The following is a 19,734-nucleotide window of genomic DNA, read 5'->3' as shown; positions in this document are numbered from 1 at the left end:
CATAGGGATAAGGGCAGGTTGATGAAAAGTAAATAAGTTAAGTTAATTTAAATTAAATTAAATTTAAGAAAAGTACAAATTAAATGAGTAGTGAGAAAAAAAAATATTTCAATGTTTAAGATATATATTTTATTACACTCCATTAAGCTATACCTGAAATTTAACAAATTTATAAACTGAAATAATATTGCTAAGGTACATTAATACAAAGTTTCTTTAAAACATTTTAAAAATAAAATTCATACAAAAGAAAAAATCTTTAGTACTTACCAACAAACAATAAATATAAAAAGGTTCAATTCCCCAAAATTTTACGTAGTTATTTTTGGTGTGTGCATAGCAACATTTTAAATTCCATCTTGTTTACAAATCCTTATCCAATCAAATGATAACACTGGATAGCGTACTCGACTGCGATTGGTTAAGAATAATCATACGGGTAAAAGAGAAATGCGTTGCTGTCACAAAGCGAATTCTAAATCAAAACAGAAAACAAAGGCATTTGGTGACTTTTGGTAGAAGTCGCTTGTTGGACTTCCAACTGTCTATTTTCGCGAAAATATTTGAAAATATCCTATAAAGTGTGAAAAATAATCGAAAACTGACAATATCAAGTGCTGTGCCTATTTTGTTTGCGAAAATGGCTGCTCGCAAGTTAAACACGATCGAAGATTTAAGCGGTAAGTTTTATAATCGTAAATAAACAATGAAAAAGTATGACGAAACTAGATTTACAAGTTTCGTATCAAGGATGCTTACTGCGTTTCCGTAATCAAGAATTGCAATCTTTGGATACTACGCAGTTAAAAATTTCACAACAGACGTCTTTGTTTATGTCCTTGATTTGCAAATATATTATTACGTCGCGAAAATATAGTTCGATTTTAAAATGACTCACACTGTTTTTACTAGTTTTTAATTATGTGAGAAATCCTTTTAGAACCTGTTTTCTATTATTGGCATTATTGAGGTGAAACTTTTAAGAAATCAAACATGTTTCTTGAATAATCTGTCGTATTATTTCGACGTAAATAATCGACGTTCTCTTTATTTCTGCTCGCCTGGTGCTTTGAATATCGATCGAAGGAGGTTTTTGTTCAAAAATATATTATATTTTTTTATTCTTAGGCAAAAGTCGGTTTTAATTTATGCCACATTGTGTCACAGATACAATTGTTTTTTAAATAATATTTTTTTTTTAAGGCATTTATGTATGTAGCTGTTTCACTCATACTGTCACACTCAGGGTAATATAATCATTATTTCAGCAAAGCCTAAGTGTAGATTATAAATAATTACACTCACATCAATGGCATAAAAAATATGAACAGATTTTACTTTTTATATAATGAATTAAAAATGTATTGTTTTGTATGGTAACACGGTTTTTACATACAATAAAAAGTAAATGTATGCAGCGGGTTAATATTAAATTTGTTTATTTTTCATGTTTATTATGCAAATTGTAAACTTACAGTATGACATAGGATAATTACAGTGGATAAATTCAATAACTACTGGGCTGATTTAAAAAAAATCCTACGCCAAAAGAATCTTATATTATCCTTGTACCATAGTCAAATCTAGATAAGTGAGTAACCTCTAAAAGCTAGAATCATTGTTCAATCCTGACTGATATATCTTTAAGAGAGAAACTGGGAGAAAGATAACACTGTCTCTTGGACTCTCACTTATAAAGGTTCAACTGTAAGTTTGGATTGATGTTTGTTTTTTACAATATAACTCCAGAATGCTTGAGGAAATCTGGGTGTTATTTTGTTTAGAGATAGATGACATTACCATAGACTATTAAGTTTATTTTTAAATTCCTTATTGGCTAAATTGCGGCCAACAGCTTCTGTTTTATATTGTTACTTTATAATTATAAGTGAAGTGAAAATTTAGTACCCCTTTTAAAAGGAAATTGAACAGATATATGGAGAAATGTATAAATGTGATAAAGAGGAAGGATTTATATTTCTGTATGTAACAAATTAACTTAAAAACTATTGGATGTAGTCTAAAAATTCTTTTGTCATTAGAAAGCTACGCTATCACTGAGTAACATAGAGTATATTTCTTACTAGACTTTCTTTTAAATTCTGCATCAACAAAGTGGTGGCCAGAAATTAGTTTTTAATTAAAAAAAAAAATTATAAACTATGGTCAAATTTCAAACAATAGTCAGTCAACCACAAGTTGTATAAATAAAATCTAGTCTTTGATAAATTAAAAAAACAAGTCATATCTATTGAAATGGTGACCTCAAAAGACCTCAAGCAGACTGAATTGCTTTTATCAATTTCGTTGCAATTGTTAAATTGTAGTACGAAGACCTGTTACAGAGTTATTTTTAGGACCTATCATTCAATTTAGGTCTTAAATGGATGTACCTATTTCAGTTTATTGTTATACGGGTACCAGGCAAACATGAATATATGTATTGTGTTGAATTATTCTTTTTAATCTTTACTAACTATAGAGATTTCGTCCGCAAAGAATAAAAAAAACATAATAAATAGCGTATGTGTTTTTCCAGACTATGTTCTACATCTGTGACAAATATCATTAAGATCTGTTGAGTTGTTCCGGAGATACCTTCAAACAAACATCCATCCATACATCCAAACTTTCTGATTTATAATTTAAATAAGATTTATCTATTATAAACGCGAATATTTGGATGTACGGATGGATGGATATTTGTTAGTAGGTATCCAGAATGGCTGTATGGATTTTGTTGAAATTTGGCATAGAGATATAGTATAGCTTGGAAGAATATCTAGGCTGCTTATTAAGTTTTTTTTAATATTTTTTTTTCTTAAATCACTTCGTAAACTTCTATCCTAAATTCTGTCCTAATCATAAGTTAAATATGCGTAGGCTTTGCTAAGATAACGTACGATTAGATGACCTTCATAGTTATATATCGTAATAAACGTTTATCGTGGCGAAAATTATTATAACACAATACTGTGTTTCACAGTGGTAGGTCCCGCAACAACAATATTTGTTGGGTGTACGAATTGGTCGGGTCTACCGGTGAAATACCACGACCACACAGAAGACAGGCGTCAAGTGGAAGCAATTCCGCGTACAGTCTGATGAGTGTGGTACCGGAGGCCTAATTTTAGTCCTCTTTCCCTTCCCACCCTTTTCTTATTAGGAAAGGATGGGAAGGGGAAGTAGATTTGGCGGAAGAGGGGACGCATAGGAAAGAGAAATATCCTCTATCTGTGCGTCCTCTTCTCCGTTGATTAAAGGAAGGCAACGCATCTGCATTTGCGGATGTTTCTGGGCAACGGTCGCCTCGCTATTGCGGCGAATCCAGGTGGCCGTTTGCTCGTGTGCCACCTTATGATATAAAAAAAAAACATTAAGAAACTGTATCTATAGCAGTTTAGCAAAATCCCGACTGATTGTGACGTTATGACAATCAGAAAAAGAAGACGAATTGAATGACATCTCAGTCGACGAAATCGGTTCAGTCATTTTGACTATATAAGGTAACAACGGGATACATAAATGCGAAGCGGAACTTGTCAGTCTTTTACCCGCGACTCCGTCCGCGCGGAATAAAAAAAATGCACACAAGATAAAAAAGTTCTTATGTCCGTCTCCTAGTTCTAAGCTACCTCCGCATCAATTTTCAGCTAAATCAGTTCGACCGATCTTGAGTTATAAATAGTGTAACTAACACGACTTTCTTTTATATATATAGATGCGTAAGTTTAGATGGATGGATTTTTCTTAGAAGGTATCTCTAGAACAGTTAAACAGACCTCGATGAACGGCACAGACATAGAACACTGTTCTTTCACTATTTGGAAGCTACACTATTCCCGGACATGGGCTATATTTATTACTAGTTTTTGGAACGAAGTTCCTCATCGCGCGTTGTAAAAGGGGGCTAGACGGAAAAAATTCTTACGAAAAGTTGTCACGACACTTTTTGCTATAGTAAGTATGTTAACAACGAATGAGCGCTACTTCACCATGGCAACGACGTGACAATATATAACGAAAATTCATAGAAATAAAATGTACTTCTTGTGAAGACTTAAGTTTTTTATTCATAGAATAAACATTGGTTCCTTCACTAATTTATTGAAAGGAACTTCGTTCCATCCGGGTGTCCCTTGACACCTCTCAAGTTTTTTTTATTTTAATTCCGGACAAACGAAGTGTCGGGTAATTGCCTTTCTAGTTATAAAAACAGTTATATTGCGTTATTACCCGACAGGAGAGGATAAAGTTCTTGTGGCCAACTGTAGCGTAAACGACTGACCTTGGGTTTCTGAACTCAAAATCTCCGTTGAACACATATCGTCATCCCTGTCGTTATTATTGACAAGACAGAGATATCAATGTTCATCTTTTAAATTGATGTGTTGAACTCAAAAACTCACGGTAAACCGATTTTGACCAGTAGCATTTTTTCATTTGTTTGACAGATGTCACTGCAGTGGCAAAACTTCATGACAATTGTGTTTTATATCTGACTAGCTTTTACCCGCGACTCCGTCCGCGCGGAATAAAAAATAGAAAACGGGGTAAAAATTATCCTATGTCCGTTTCCTGGTTCTAAGCTACCTGCCTACCAATTTTCAGTCAAATCGATTCAGCGGTTCTTGAGTTATAAATAGTGTAACTAACACGACTTTCTTTTATATATATACTAGCTTTTACCCGCGACTCCGTCCGCGCGGAATAAAAAATAAAAAACGGGGTAAAAATTATCCTATGTCCGTTTCCTGGTTCTAAGCTATCTGCCCACCAATTTGCAGTCAAATCGATTGAGCCGTTCTTGAGTTATAAATAGTGTAACTAACACGACTTTCTTTTATATATATAGATAGATAAGTAACTTGTAGGTCTTTTGATTTAATAAGGAAGTCTTAACAAGTACAGATATGTTATCAACATATGGTTATTGACATCTAACAGTTGATTTATACTCAACAAGAAGGAATTCTCTTAGTATTTTCAATACCCTGCACATTTTCCTACGTCTAAAAGCACTCTTCAATACATCTTTGTGAGACGTAATACTTCAATCCACACCCTCTCCTATCACAAAATACTTTCTTCGGTCTTCATCTACCTTTGTAGCAATATTCAATCTTATGTTTAACAGTGGTACATGCCAGCTATTGCAGAAATAGGTTGACTCTCCCAGTGCAATACACGACCACACAGAAGACAGACCGCGTTTCGTCTGCTGAGTGTTTGTGACTGAAAATGGCTTTTATTTCGTTTATATAAAAGCTTGGCACTGTCTTGTTCAGTATATAAGATAGTTTATAAACTACCTTTATCTGTAAATAAGGGGATTTACTTGTTTTGCTACAAGCTGTTTTACATTATGTAAATTATGTTTCCCCGCTTTTATAAATAAAGTTATTTTTCGAATTTGTTTTTCATGAAAGTTGCAGATGAAATTTTCATCCCCCAGTTTTATAGTACCAGGCAATCATAACGCTATAGTATATCCTACGTACTTACAAGGTCAGTGACACCAGACGCGACGGCGAGACGGTCGAGGGTGTTTGGCCTTGCTGAAATGAACTCGAGACAAACAACCCCTAATCGTTTTTTTGAATACTCAGACGTTGAACTTATGCGTTCTTAGTACTTTTAAATCGATAGATTTCTTTTTTGAGTTAACCTTGGTTTTTTGTCTCTGTTACCGTGGGTTTCTGAGATGAAAATATCCGTTTAAAGCATCTCTGTTTTGTAAAAGATGTTTTAGAAACCAACGTTAAATCTATATATATAAAAGAAAGTCGTGTTAGTTACACTATTTATAACTCAAGAATGGCTGAATCGATTTGACTGAAAATTGGTGGGCAGGTAGCTTAGAACCAGGAAACGGACATAGGATAATTTTTACCCCGTTTTCTATTTTTTTTTTATTTCGCGCGGACGGAGTCGCGGGTAAAAGCTAGTATACAAATAAATCATGGATGTCCTCTCCTATGTCCTTACGCTATACAATTTATGTGCCCCTGGTATTCTGTTCGTGTAAGCAGGAAGGTTCAATCGTTTTAACACCAACAAGGTCGGCAGAGTAACGGTCAATGACTCTGTTTTACAAACATTTGTTTATTTGAATTCTTTAAAAAAAACACTGAAATTATTGTCAAAACTTCGTAGAACCCCCTTATTTGAGATTATCTTCCCTAAAAAATTTCAACTAATTAAAAAATTAAATTAAATGTTTATAAACACGCGGAGGCCTATTTAATACACCATATATTATTTATATACAACTAGCTGTAGTCCACGACTCCGTCCGCGCGGAAATAAAAAAAAACTTAGTAGTCAATGGGTTCTTCCAGACTATGTTCTACATCTATACCAAATTTCATCAAGATCCGTTGAGCAGTTCCGGAGATATCTTCAAACAAACATCTAAACATTCGCATTTATAATATTAGTAAGATTTTTGTTTTTTTTTTATTTGATAAAGGTAAAATGCCAGAATGCTGCGCATCCCATTGTTTTGACAGGTCCTGTCTCTTAAATGTCAAAGATTCATTTCGTTAACCATTTTACCTATACTCGTAGTAGCAAGAAAAGATATTTACAATGTATTTGGCCTAACTCTAATGTAAACAAACGTGACAATCATATAACCATTATGTAAATATACAAATGTATTATGTAAATATATATTTTGAAAAGCAATTTGTCGTGTATTACGACTGCGTAGTAAATTCTGGTGTAATTATAATTAGTGTCTACAGTTAGCTCTTTCTATTGCTGCTTTCCTGGTAATTTAATTTTGAACTATATTCACGCTAGCTTGTATTTTTAGTGTAATTAGGGTGTGATAGTGGCTCATAAAATCTTACTAATATTAAATGCGAATTTGTGTATGGATGGATGGATGTTTTTTTTAAGGTATCTCTGGAACGGCTCGAAGGATCTTGATGAAATTTGGCACAATTGTAGGAATCTGGAAGAACACATAGGCTACTTTTTTTAATGCCGCACGGACAGAATCGCGGGCGACAGCTAGTATTTAATATCGACGATATGTCGTGTCGGTAACGTCACGTGTTCGTTAACTGTGATAAAAGTTTGATTAATTTTTTACTTCAACTGAAAAAAAAAACGTTATTTTAAATCATAAATTATCGTTTAATTACTGTTTCGTTAGTTTACAATGTAACGGAGTAGGATTTAATATGAATTATGTAATGTCTTTAAAATCTTTGTACTAGGCGATCATAATAACATATGTGGCTTATCTAAAAATTTAACAGGTCGTATGACTATCAATGTTTGGTTTTGTTAAATATTGTCACAAAGTGGCGCTAATTTTACCAAACAAAATATTTGGATTAGAAGCATTTCGTTTGTTTTTTTGATAGATTATGTAAAGTACGGCTACTTTAGCCTTGATTTTAGAGAATTAACTCTGTGTTTCATGTTATCCTGGTACAATTTTTAAACAAAGATGTTTTTAATAGAGTAAATTAAATTAAGAAAAAAATATGGAAAATTCCACTTTTAAAAAATAATAAAATTAAATAAAATTTAGGTTATCATAATTGACATATAAATTAAAAAAAAACTTCTCAATTATATCTTTTATCTCTGTTTTTCTCAAAGAGCGCGAAAGGGATATGACAATATGACAATTTTCAATTGTCTCATATCAAAATCTGCATTTAAAATATATATTTTTATCTCACTTTTGTCAAAGATAAATGACAAAGATGACGATATGTATTATACAGAGATTTTGGTCTGAGATTTATTTAGGAAAATGACGTTTAAAGGGTGAATTTTCAACGACACGTGTGAACGGCATTGGCAGAGGTCCAAAATTAATAAATTATGTGTATTTAATGAAAATACGACCTTAAAACAATTGGTATAAGGTATATAATGTTAATTCCTTGTAAAGTTTATTGAGACGTAATTACTCTAAAATGGATGTGTTTTTATTTTCCATTTATATTTAAAATTTGTACAAAAACATCTTTTTATTCTTCTTCCTACAAAGGAAATAAAGGGACGAAAATATTTTCAGTTGCATTGGAAGTGGGGAATTATTGCTTGTAATTGTTTTAGAGTGTCTGACTCGTTCATGCTGCATACTACTTAAAGGGCGTACGTCACTCTATTCCACTGGACAGGCTATAAGCTGTGGTATTTTGTGCCTATTTGATATAAGTTATTTTGGCGCTGATTGTAGCGGTTGATAGCGGTGTTAGTAACTGGAACTAATAAATGAGATGGAATTCGCCGACAGTTGCATTAACATGCGATTTTAAATCGGAATTAAGCAAATACTGTCATTTCAAAGCAGTTACCTGTTCAGCGTTTATCTATAGAGCTCAGTGGTTTACGCGTGTTGAGTCACGTATGCGCCCTTCACCTGTTTCGATGTTGTTATATTTTGTTTGCACAGTAAAGTGCATACAGTGTGATATGTCTCTTAACGGGTTATGTTTTCCTGGTACATTGTTTTGATATGCCTTTTGTCTGGTTTATATTTAAACTTGTTGGAGGATGTTTAACTTCTACCTAATTCTGATCGACGGTGGAATCAAAGTTAGTTCTGTTACACGATAAGTATATCGTGGGTTTCTGAGACCTAAATCTCTGTTTGGAATATTCTTATCTTTGTTACAAAGATTTTGGTCTTGAAACCAACTGTAAGACAAAGAAAATGACAATGCTTTTTGACATTGGCAGGGGGGCGCTAATACGCTAATGTAATGAGCAGAAAAACTTAAAGCTCTAAGTAGATGGCGCCAGCGGCAAGAGTCCGAAATCATATGTAAATAATTAAAAATGTATTGTGCCGAAATTAAAGACCTCCGAAGCCGAAATGCAGCCGCAGTTAGAAAAAAGAAATTTTAGTTTTAATAATTTGCAAGTGTCTTAACAAAAATTATTTATTTTTAATTTTTTTTAATCAAATTTCTCAGAAGTCCGTAATGACTACAGTCCATAGAGTACTTAGTATTATAAAGTAAACTGTTTTCTTGTATATCTGTGGCCTATTAAGTACTACTGTCATCGTTAATCATGCTGCCATTTAGCGTACAAAAGGCTGTTTTCCTTCCCACTTAGGATCATGTCAATCTATATGAGAGATAAATCATTTTCCTCTCAGTTGAGTTGAAAGATTCATTCATGAAACAATGACGACGCAAAAGTTTGTCGACCTGTTGAAAGTCACGGAGACGTAACTGCGCAGGCGCATGCCTTATTGTTTATCTGCCAGACATCACGTATCACGTTAAACAAATCGATGTATTATTAAAGTACCACGCCACACCTATTTGTTTATGTTCTCCTGGTAGGTTTATAGAATAGGTGAAACGGGTTAGAGTTGAAGAGGGAATTTCTAAACAAGGTATACTTTTTGGTATTTTATGAGATCCTGGTAGTTTTTTGTAGAATTGTAATTTTTTTTTTCATCACAATGGCCATTTTTTTACTAATAAATTCTTACCAAGGTTACAATTTTTTTGTAATTGTTAAATTTCCAAATTTAGAAAGGTATCTTCAGGAAAATGTGTGGGTTAGTCGCTTACTAGTTAGTTAGTCTTTTTACTGGTCTTCACTAGATAAAATAACTTTAATAATATTACTAACGCTTAGTTTCATTTATACTAACTGCGTATAAAAGGTAATGGAACATAGACGTAGGAGTGACCCAAGGTATACGCCTAAGCACATTTTATTTGTAACCGTGGGTTTCCGAGACCAAAATACCCGTTTAAAACATACTGTTATCTTTGTTTTATCAAAGACTAGCTTTTACCCGCGACTCCGTCCGCGCGGAATAAAAAATAGAAAACGGTAAAAATTATCCTATGTCCGTTTCCTGGTTCTAAGCTACCTGCCCACCAATTTTCAGTCAAATTGATTCATCCGTTCTTGGTTATAAATAGTGTAACTATCACGACTTTCTGACTATATATATATAGATAGATAATATAGATTTTGGTCTCACAAACCAAACGGACTGTCACATATTAAATTTTATAGAAGTCTTCTGCTTCCCTAGTATAAAGAAGTTGTAATAATTTCTTTATTACTAAGCTGTCGTCTTAGTGGAATTAAAAAAAAACACTATGTAGCTTTATTTAATAATATCCAACCAGATTATTTCTGCAATTCAGGACTTAGGTAGTAAATAAACATCTAGATAAATTTTCGTATTTAAAATGAATCAGTAATTAAAAAATTGTAAAGATGTGTCACAATTTCGTTACAAGAGTGAGAAGCACATAGTTAATTTGTTTTTTGTATTGTTTTCCGTCGAGCATGTTTGTAAATAGGTCTTGTTTGAGCATTTATTTTCTAAATAACATGATAAGGTGAAAGACTTTGTTGAGAAAGACAAAGGGTTTTGTGTCATATTGAAGGTGGCATCAGTGTTGTTAACACCCAGCTAAAACACCAGTTAACAAAATCGTTACTTATTGCTAATATTAAAAATGCGAATGTTTGGGTAGATGGATGAATTATTGTTTAAAGGCATCTCCAGAACTCGGATCTCTACGGATCTCTATAAAATTTGGCACAGATGTAGAACATACAAGCTTCTTATTACTTTTTTTTTTATTCTGTGCGGACGGAGTCACAGGCGACAGCTAGTTACGATATAAATTATATTATACATCAACAATGATTTAAGAGATAGGAAAAGTGAAAAGTGAAGTCATATGTAATGAACCATTATTTTAAAATATGAATACGTGCGCATCCAATCAAAATTTATACGTCATGTAAAAACGTACAACACTATAATATAAGAAACATACAAAATAAACCTAATGCTAATGCAATTAAGTTTAATTTAGTTCGTTTTATTATCCGGCGTAGGTCGACAATCTGCGCCTACGCAATCTCAACAGCGCGCGCTTTGTTTACGCGTACGTTCTAAATTTAAAAACATTATTCAGTGTTGTTCTGACGCTCGTGTCGCGCGGACGTGTATCGCGAGCGCCTGTTTTATTAAATCGTATTTATTTACAGTGTTTTGCGCAGTTTGTTTATTTTCTTTATTTTAAGATGGAGTCGAAGAGTTTAGTGGATGACAAAGTTGAAGGTAAATATGTTTGTTTGTGAGTGTTTGTGCAGGAGATGTATTAATATTGTTATAAACAAGTAAACTGGTTTCTTATTTACATTGTATTGACCGGTTGTTATCTAGAATGTGTAGTGTTTGGTTTATTTGTAGAGTCTTCGTTGCTGTATTTTGATTAATAATAGTTGATGTTATTTAAAGAGAGTTACTAAACATGCTGATAACTGTACAATATATTATTATCCCTAATTATTATTTAAAGACTAGCTGTCGCCTGCAATTCCGTTCGCGCGGAATTAAAAAAAACCTAATAAGTAGCATATGTGTTCTTGATACCTTTAAACAAACGTCCATCCATCCATACATCTATCTAAACATTCGCATTTATAATATTAAGTATGATAATAAGTTAGAGGGATGTAGTTACTCGTGTGTTTCGGGTCAAAATCCACTGTTAAATGTGTCCAATATCTATAAAACTAGCTGTCGCCCGCGACTCCGTCCGCTCCTGACTAAAAAAAGGTTAATTAGTAGCCTATGAGTTCTTTCATACTATGTTTTACACCTGTGCTGTGTTCAAGATCCGTTGAGCTGTTACAGAGATACCTTTAAACAAACATCCATCCATCCATACATCTATACTGTCGCATTTATAATATAAGTAGTTTATTTTTTAATATTGTTATTTGATTTCTTAAATGAAATGTATAAAATGTTTTAATTTTGAAAACTTGTATGTTTGATGTTTGTTTCTGTTTTTTTTTAAAAACAATGGCCGTATTTTTTACTTATGTTTCGGTATTGGTGCATTTTTTTTATCCTTGTCTGTGGTAATAGCCCGTCAACTTTCTAAAGATAAGTTATAATAAATAGCTTTGGGTTAAAACCGGTTTGTGAACTTTAAGGGTTACATTTTGGGATGTTAATAATTTTTTTTTAAATTTTCTATTCAGACTGACCGGGGCGGAGAGCATAGCTGATTTGTATAGCAAACTAGCTATCGTCCGCGATGTCCGTGCGGAATTACAAAAGAAACTTGAATCTACTATGTGTTCTTCCAGACTATGTTCTACATCTGTGACAAATTTCATCAAGTTCTGTTGAGTTGTTCCGGAGATAACTTCACACAAACATTCATCTAAAAATTCGCATTTATAATGTTAGTAAGGTATAAGGTATTTCGAGAACGGCATAGATGTAGAACATAGTCTGGTTGAGCACACTGGTTACTAAAGTTATTTTTTATTTAATAAATAACTCGTTCGGAGTTATGGGCGACATCTAGTGGTGTAGATAAATGTAGATAAGACAGTTTTAAATTTTAATACTTTATGGATAGTCTGTGAGATCATTACATCTTTAACTACATAAGAACATATCGTAATTATTATTATGACTAAGTCTTTATGTAATAATGTCGGTTTGTACATCTGGTTATTTAATTCTTGGCATGTAATGATTGTATTGTTAATATGTTTGTTATGTCACCGTCACATTGTAAATATAGGCATTTTAAATGCTGTCTAGTCATATTAACAGATGTAATTTTTATTAATAACATGTTTAACAATTTGACGATTACTTGTAGTGAAATTTTATCTTAAACATAAATATGTTCTAGTCTTATTTTTTTAGTTTAACCGAAGCTTAAATTTAACTATTTAACTACGTCCGTTTATTAACTGTCTTACAAGAGAAGCTATCTATATATATAAAAGAAAGTCGTGTTAGTTACACTATTTATAACTCAAGATCGGTCGAACTGATTTAGCTGAAAATTGATTGAAAAACGGGAGGTAGCTTAGAAGTAGGAGACGGACATAGGAACTTTTTTATATTGTGTGCATTTTTTTATTCCGCGCGGACGGAGTCGCGGGTAAAAGCTAGTTGTGAATAATTCGATGAATTGACAATTTTCTGACATTTGTTTTTATATGATAAGGTGACAAACGAGCGAATGGCCACTTGAGATCGCCGAAATAGCAAAGCGCACACTGCCCATAGACATCCGTAATTTCTGATGCGTTGCCTACCTCTAATCAACGGAGGAGGGGACCCAAAGAGAGTATTTTCCTTATACATTCCCTCCTCCGTCAAATCCACATCCCCTTGCCATCCTTCTCTTTAAGAAAGGGGTGGGAAGGGAAACAGGACTTAAATTGGTTATATTGTAAAAAACTAGTAAATTTTGAAACTGACGAAATTGATAATCAATCGGCGACAGATACAAATCTTGCACCGGAAATCCGTCATTTTGTGTCGGTCGGTTTATTTTTATAACATAGTGTTGTGTTTTTATATGACATAACCGTAATCATATTTTAGGTATAGGCAGAGACACTAAACTTTTACTAGGAATCCATAGTTTCTGACTACTAATGAAGGTCAATCATGTTTCTTTTTAAATGACGGTTTAAACCATTGCATGAATTGTAGTTCCAGTTACTTTCTGATGTCCTGGTGCTTTGAACATCGATGTAACATTGCAACGAACTATCAAAGAAAAAAAAAACATTTTTTCTATAATTTTTAAAGTGAAAGGTTTACATGGTGAAGAAAGGATTAATGCCTTTACATTATACCAGTACAGTAAACCAGTTCCTCTAAATATCAGCGTTGGCGTACAAGTGGAATAATGTAAACAATAACTGGCGCCAGTGAGGCAATATAGTCTATGTCAGAACAGTGCTACTGTCTTACTGAGCTGGTATAGTTTAAACCAGACATTAGGACTGAAATGACTAACGATAGATCGATCTGGATAATGAAAACTTGAAGCCCAACCCATTGACTGACAAATGGACTGGCTATAAGACGTAGTATTTTGTGCCTATTTGAAAATCGCCATTTGGCGCTGATGGTTGCGGTTTGTAGCGGTGGTGTGGATTCGAACTAATATAGATAAAATAACCGTCACGTAACATCAACAAGTGCGTTTAAATCGGAATAAAGCAAAAGCTATAATTTCATAGAAATCAGTGGTCCGACCATAGACTGAGATGTACAGGGAGATGATCTTTGAAAAGTTTAAAAGGAATACATATTAATATACTATATCTGTCTCCTTTTCCCTTACAGAATCCTGGGTTGAACTGAACTCTGGTGGTGGATTGGCCGCAATGGAGAACGAATATATACGTCTATTGAGAGAAGCTCAGCGAGAGAGCCGTGACTCCTCAGTGCGTCACTCCAGAGCATCCAGTGTTAAGGGCAGGTGAGATACTAAGAAGATATGTGATCCTGGTACTTATGATTGTGGCTCCAGTTTTGCTGTACGTGTTTACACACTGTCGAATACGTAAGAAAAACACTTGTTTAAATACTCAGGTGAACATATATGATACTAGGAGAATATAAACGCTAGATAATCTATTTTTAGTTACCGCAAAACTAGCTAGACTGGTTGCATACTTTCCAGACTGGTCACTTTAAAATCATTTAAAGGTGACCCGGTGGAAATTGGTCTAAATAAATTATTATGAGATAGCACACTAGCGCCCCTCTGTCGATTTTTTTTTAATATTGCCAGTGTCAAAAAAGTATCGCAAGTTCTTTGAATTGAAGTTTTTCTATACCTAAGAAGATTTTATTTTCTGGAAATAAACCGCGATAGTAGTTCCTCACCGGGCCAGATATATTCGCAATATTATGTCGGACATAAAAAATTATGTCACCGTATTTTTGTTACCATTTGATATGTCGTATACAGTTTCTGAATGTAACTAAATATTCTTAACAAGAAAAAAAAACCTTTTGTAATAGATATCAAGTGATTACCTTGAGCTTAAAACCTGGAACCGTAACGATGCTTAGGGTTGCCAGTTACGAAATAAAAAAAAAATTGTAACTTTTAGTAGGAATTGGTAATAGTACAAGTAAGTTGCTTTCTACAAATTACCAGGACTTCAAAGAAATGAGATGGTTAGCTATATAACGTAATACGTAAAATGTAAACCCTTTCTAATTCTGTTAAAAATAACATGTTTTTCTACAAGTATTTTAACAATGCAAACTCACGATAAACAAGTAATCTAGACAATTTTAGATCGATCAGATTTTCATTATTAAATTACTTTATATTTTGTCATCTAGATCAAAGTATAAAATAGTTTTTGATAACCCTAGCACATTGTTCGATGACCTTGGTAATTCTAGGCCAATCTAAGTAACTGATACAAAATGGGTCAGTGGATAAAGTTGTTGTCACAAGTAGGGTTGCCAGGTCGCCAAACCTACTAGCCGGACAGACCAGCCAGTTTGGCCGGACATTTGGGTAGAAAGGTCGGACACTCTATATTATTTAGAATTTTGTCTCAGTATTGATATGTACACTCTCGTTTGGGAAATGTAAAAAGCCTAACAAAAGCCGGAAAACCGTTTATTTTGGCCGGACGTAATCAAAAAGCCTACCTATGTCCGGCTTTATCCGGACGCCTGGCAACGCTAGTTACAAGTATGTTGTATGGTTTTATATGTGTATGAAACGTAAAGATGAAGTTTGATGGACATGTATGGAATAATATGATGTGATTAAGTGACATCTCTCCGTAGGGATAAGGGCAGGTTGATGTTGGGATGGGAAGGGGATATGGCGGGAGAGGAGACGCATAGGAAGGGGAAATATCCTTTCTGTGCGTTCCCTTCTCTGTTGATTAAAGGTAGACAACGCATCTGCATTTGCGGATGTCTATCGGCAATGGTCGCCTCGCTATTTCGGCGAATTCAGGTGGCCGTTTGCTTGTTTGCCACCTTGATGTTGGGATGGGGAGTGGATATGGTGGGAGAGGAGACGCATAGGAAGGGGAAATATCCTTTCTGTGCGTTCCCTTCTCTGTTGATTAAAGGTAGACAACGCATCTGCATTTGCGGATGTCTATGGGCAATGGTCGCCTCGCTATTTCGGCGAATTCAGGTGGCTGTTTGCTCGTTTGCCACCTTTTGATATAAAAAAAAAAACTTGAGAGGTTTCAAGGGACACCCGGATGGAACGAAGTTCCTTTCAATTAATTAGTGAAGGAACCAATGTTTATTCTATGAATAAAAAACTTAAGTCTTCACAAGAAGTACATTTTATTTCTATGAATTTTCGTTATATATTGTCACGTCGTTGCCATGGTGATATAGCAAAAAGTGTCGTGACAACTTTTCGTAAGAATTTTTTCCGTCTAGCCCCCTTTCACAACGCGCGATAAGGAACTTCGTTCCAAAAATTCTCGGGTGTATAAACGTGCTTCCACTTCTAATATACATGTATAATAACCTATTGTTATTGAAGATTTTTCTAGTTATGTGAATCACAGCGATGGTTGTGATGCGAAGAGACTTTTTCTTTGATTTTTGATAGTTATTTTTTGTTATCTTTTTCCCTTTTAGAGAAAAAGGTGATTGTCCTTCCAAAGTACAAAATGAACATTAGTAATCTTGATAATTTTGAGTTAAATAAATGGATTTTCGTAATGCATTTGTTAGAATTGTTATCTTTTTTATTTATTTTTATCTTTGTTCTTTTTATAAGGTTTCATTTAGTTTGTTGTCATGATGTTTGACATCAAATTTTGTAAATTAAATATGTTCCACTTCCCGGTTACTGATTGAGTTGAAATTCTGCATGTATTTATAAATCTGATGATAATAAAATATTATGATGAAATGTCGCTGATCTGATGAATGAACTGGAAGGTGGTCATAGGAACTTCACAATTAAATACAATCTAATAGAGTTTGGACTCAATTGAATCTAATCGACAAGTATTTTTTTTTTAGTTCATTTAATTTACAGTAATCTTATAAAATTATGTTTTTAAAAAAGCTTTTATTAATTATAACTTTTAGTTTACTTTTAGGGATCTCAATTATAGAGATAAATTTAGGTCTCGTCCGAATCCAGTATTTGAACGTGACCCATTTTATAATTAACGTTTCAGAAGCAGTTAGTTCTAATTAAATAGGTTTAAAAAACGTAATAGCAATTGAAAAATTGATAAGATAATTTTTTTCGACCGTTATGGCACTGTTATGACGTTATCGCATTTAGCTCATGTTATTGTGGTCGGGTTGTATTTATTTTGCTCATTGTTTGCAGCCCGAAGTCACCTCCCAACAGTCCCAACTTGGAACCGTCCACGGAAGACGAACTGAAGGGTATCTATATTAATTGCTGGAGGGTAAGTTAAAAAATCTTACTTAGTTGAAATTATTAGATAAAAATATAGTTATCTCAGTTATTTGAAAGAAAATGAAAAGATAAAAGATATATTATTGTACAAAGTTAAGGTAAATCTTTAAAAGAAACAAAAAATTGTGAGAATATTTCAAAGACGCGGCATGTTTGTGCACATTTCGTTACAAGAGAGAGAACTAAGATATGAATGCATGTGGATCGAAAGAGAGAGATGTATGCATAATTTAAATTGAACTTTAATTTCAGAAATAAACTTTATTTATATCTTATTCTAGATTTCTTATTCTTGTTACTAAATGTGTTATTTTTTTTTTTCAGGATGACTCAAACGACTGGGTCTGGGAATGGAGCAGCAGACCGGACCAGTTGCCGCCAAAGTAAGTTAATTATTTATTTTTTATATCATAATATGGCAAACGAGTAAGCGACCACCTAATTCGCTGAAAAAGCGAAGCGACCGCTTCCCAAAGACATCCTCAATTACAGACACGTTGTCTACCTTTAATCAACAGAGAAGGGGCATAACTCATTATTAAATTTACAAAATAAAAAAAAATCATGATTAACTATATTTAACAACGAATCATGTTACACAGGAAGGATGATGGAAGAGCAATAGCAGCAGGTGAAAAAACAGAGAAGGGGACGCACGTCTCCTCCCGTCGTATAAGTCTCTTCCTCCATCAAATCCATTTCCCCTTCTCATCCTTTCCTTATAAGAAAAGGGTGGGAAGGGAAAGAGGACTAAAATTAGGCCTCCAGCACCACACTCATCAGACTGTAGGTAGAATTACTTCCACTTGACGTCTGTCTTCTGTAAGGTCGTGGTATTGGCACATTCGTTCCATAGATATTGATGTTGGTGTCGTCTACCACTGTTAGATTACAATAAAGACCCTCTAGGGTCTTAAAATTAATTAGGGTCCATAAGTTGAAGAAGTTCCAGTATCATTTTGAATGAGACTACGAGGAAAAAGGTTTTATCTACAATCAAATGTGGTTTTCAGGGACTGGCGATTCAAACATCCTCAGAGTGCACGAGGACCACCATCAGCTACTTCCTCCATTGAGGTTCTGGAGCAGCAGCTTGTAGCACCTGTTATGCAGCAGGTCATTATCCCTAATCTTTATTCCATACTCCACAGACAAACTACACGTTGAAATGTACTTTATCTGCTTTTTATATTCCCTTTATTTGTTTACTAGCTTTTACCCGCGACTCCGTCCGCGCGGAATAAAAAATAGAAAACGGGGTGAAAATTATCCTATGTCCTTTTCCTGGTTCTAAGCTACCTGCCCACCAATTTTCAGTCAAATCGATTCAGCCGTTCTTGAGTTATAAATGGTGTAACTAACACGACTTTCTTTTATATATATAGATTTAATAGACAAGGACCATAAAGTCTATGACTGCTTTTTTTTTAATTTATCGATAAACTAGTTGTAGTCTATGTGTTCTTCCAGACTATGTTCTATATCTATGCCAAATTTCATCAAAATCTGTTGAGATGTTCCGCAGATACCTTCAAACAAACATACATCTAAACATTTTTTACGTTTTCAGATTTGTTATTTCATTATCTACAAAATATGTATTTATTTATATATATTACAGAGTCACTGTCTGTCTGTACGTCGTACTTGTCTGTTCAGTCGCGGCGCTATCGCGGCCGTACTCGTCACAAACATAGTGTCTCTGTTACTCGGCGCCGGCATCGGGTGAGTCCCATTTTAAATAACAGATGGCGACAATACACAATATAGAACACGATAACGTCTTGCAATGAAGTGAAAATGAGTCTTGAATTTAATTAATTTTTTTTTACTGACTTGCAATTGACAGTTTTTTTTTGCGTATGTTTGTTTTTTTTGAGAGACAGATCTTTGCTTTTTTTCAGCTAGTCGAAAAACTAGTTAATTTTTTTTAAATTAGTTATATCAATAAATAAAGACTTGAAGACTTTAAAAAAATATCTAATTTCTTCCAGAGTTTGGCTCAGCAAGAGAGGTATCCTACCTCCTAGACTTATTATTCTGAACTAAAGAGTTCAAAAAAGACTGAAAGTTTGAGAAAAATAAGGTACCGAAGAGATCTTGCACCTTACGGCTATTGAAATAAGAACTGGAATCGTTTACAGAACTCCGCTAAATATAACACACTCAATTATATACTTATAATGTCGAATATAATAAGTAAGTAAGTATATAATTTTAAGTTTTATTACAAAAATTTAGACCAAAATTAATATTCAATTCGATTTGATTCGAAAAAAATTTATTTAAAAAAATAATTAGAAATGGTTCGAGTTCAAATATTGATTTTGGGTCGTAAATTGGTTTTTATTTAGTCATGGTTTTATAGTCTATTGCCATATATATTTTTTTAATCGATAAGTCACTAATTTGTTTCTATGGGAGTTTAAAAATATGCACCAAAATATGTGATAAATAAAATGGCATGATTTAATTTAATATTGATATATATAGTTAT

At 33.6% G+C, this 19,734-nt stretch overlaps 1 protein-coding gene across 1 annotated transcript; it reads left to right on the top strand.

Annotated features, from left to right (window-relative positions):
* Nucleotides 1–423: 423 nt before the first annotated feature.
* LOC106707317 (BCL2/adenovirus E1B 19 kDa protein-interacting protein 3) lies at nt 424–19,423 on the top strand. Its single transcript, XM_045685281.1, has 7 exons — nt 424–680; nt 14,141–14,276; nt 17,145–17,226; nt 17,562–17,620; nt 18,251–18,353; nt 18,859–18,962; nt 19,232–19,423. The coding sequence occupies exons 1-7, from the start codon at nt 641–643 to the stop codon at nt 19,284–19,286; spliced, it is 579 nt and encodes a 192-aa protein (XP_045541237.1). The 5' UTR covers nt 424–640; the 3' UTR covers nt 19,287–19,423.
* The last annotated feature ends 311 nt before the right edge of the window (nt 19,424–19,734 follow it).

Source organism: Papilio machaon, chromosome 29 (assembly GCF_912999745.1).
Source record: "Papilio machaon chromosome 29, ilPapMach1.1, whole genome shotgun sequence".
NCBI classification, from domain to species: Eukaryota; Metazoa; Arthropoda; class Insecta; order Lepidoptera; family Papilionidae; genus Papilio; species Papilio machaon.
Note: the sequence above shows the minus strand (reverse complement) of the source record. Positions and strands in the feature narration are given on the sequence as shown.

What these genes read in the sequence shown, in the direction of transcription:
- LOC106707317 (XM_045685281.1), top strand. Translation starts at nt 641, where the DNA reads ATGGCTGCTCGCAAGTTAAACACGATCGAAGATTTAAGCG. An exon ending in CCGGACCAGTTGCCGCCAAA is followed by an intron (nt 17,621 to 18,250) that starts GTAAGTTAATTA and finishes TGTGGTTTTCAG; the next exon opens with GGACTGGCGATTCAAACATC. An exon ending in TTACTCGGCGCCGGCATCGG is followed by an intron (nt 18,963 to 19,231) that starts GTGAGTCCCATT and finishes AATTTCTTCCAG; the next exon opens with AGTTTGGCTCAGCAAGAGAG.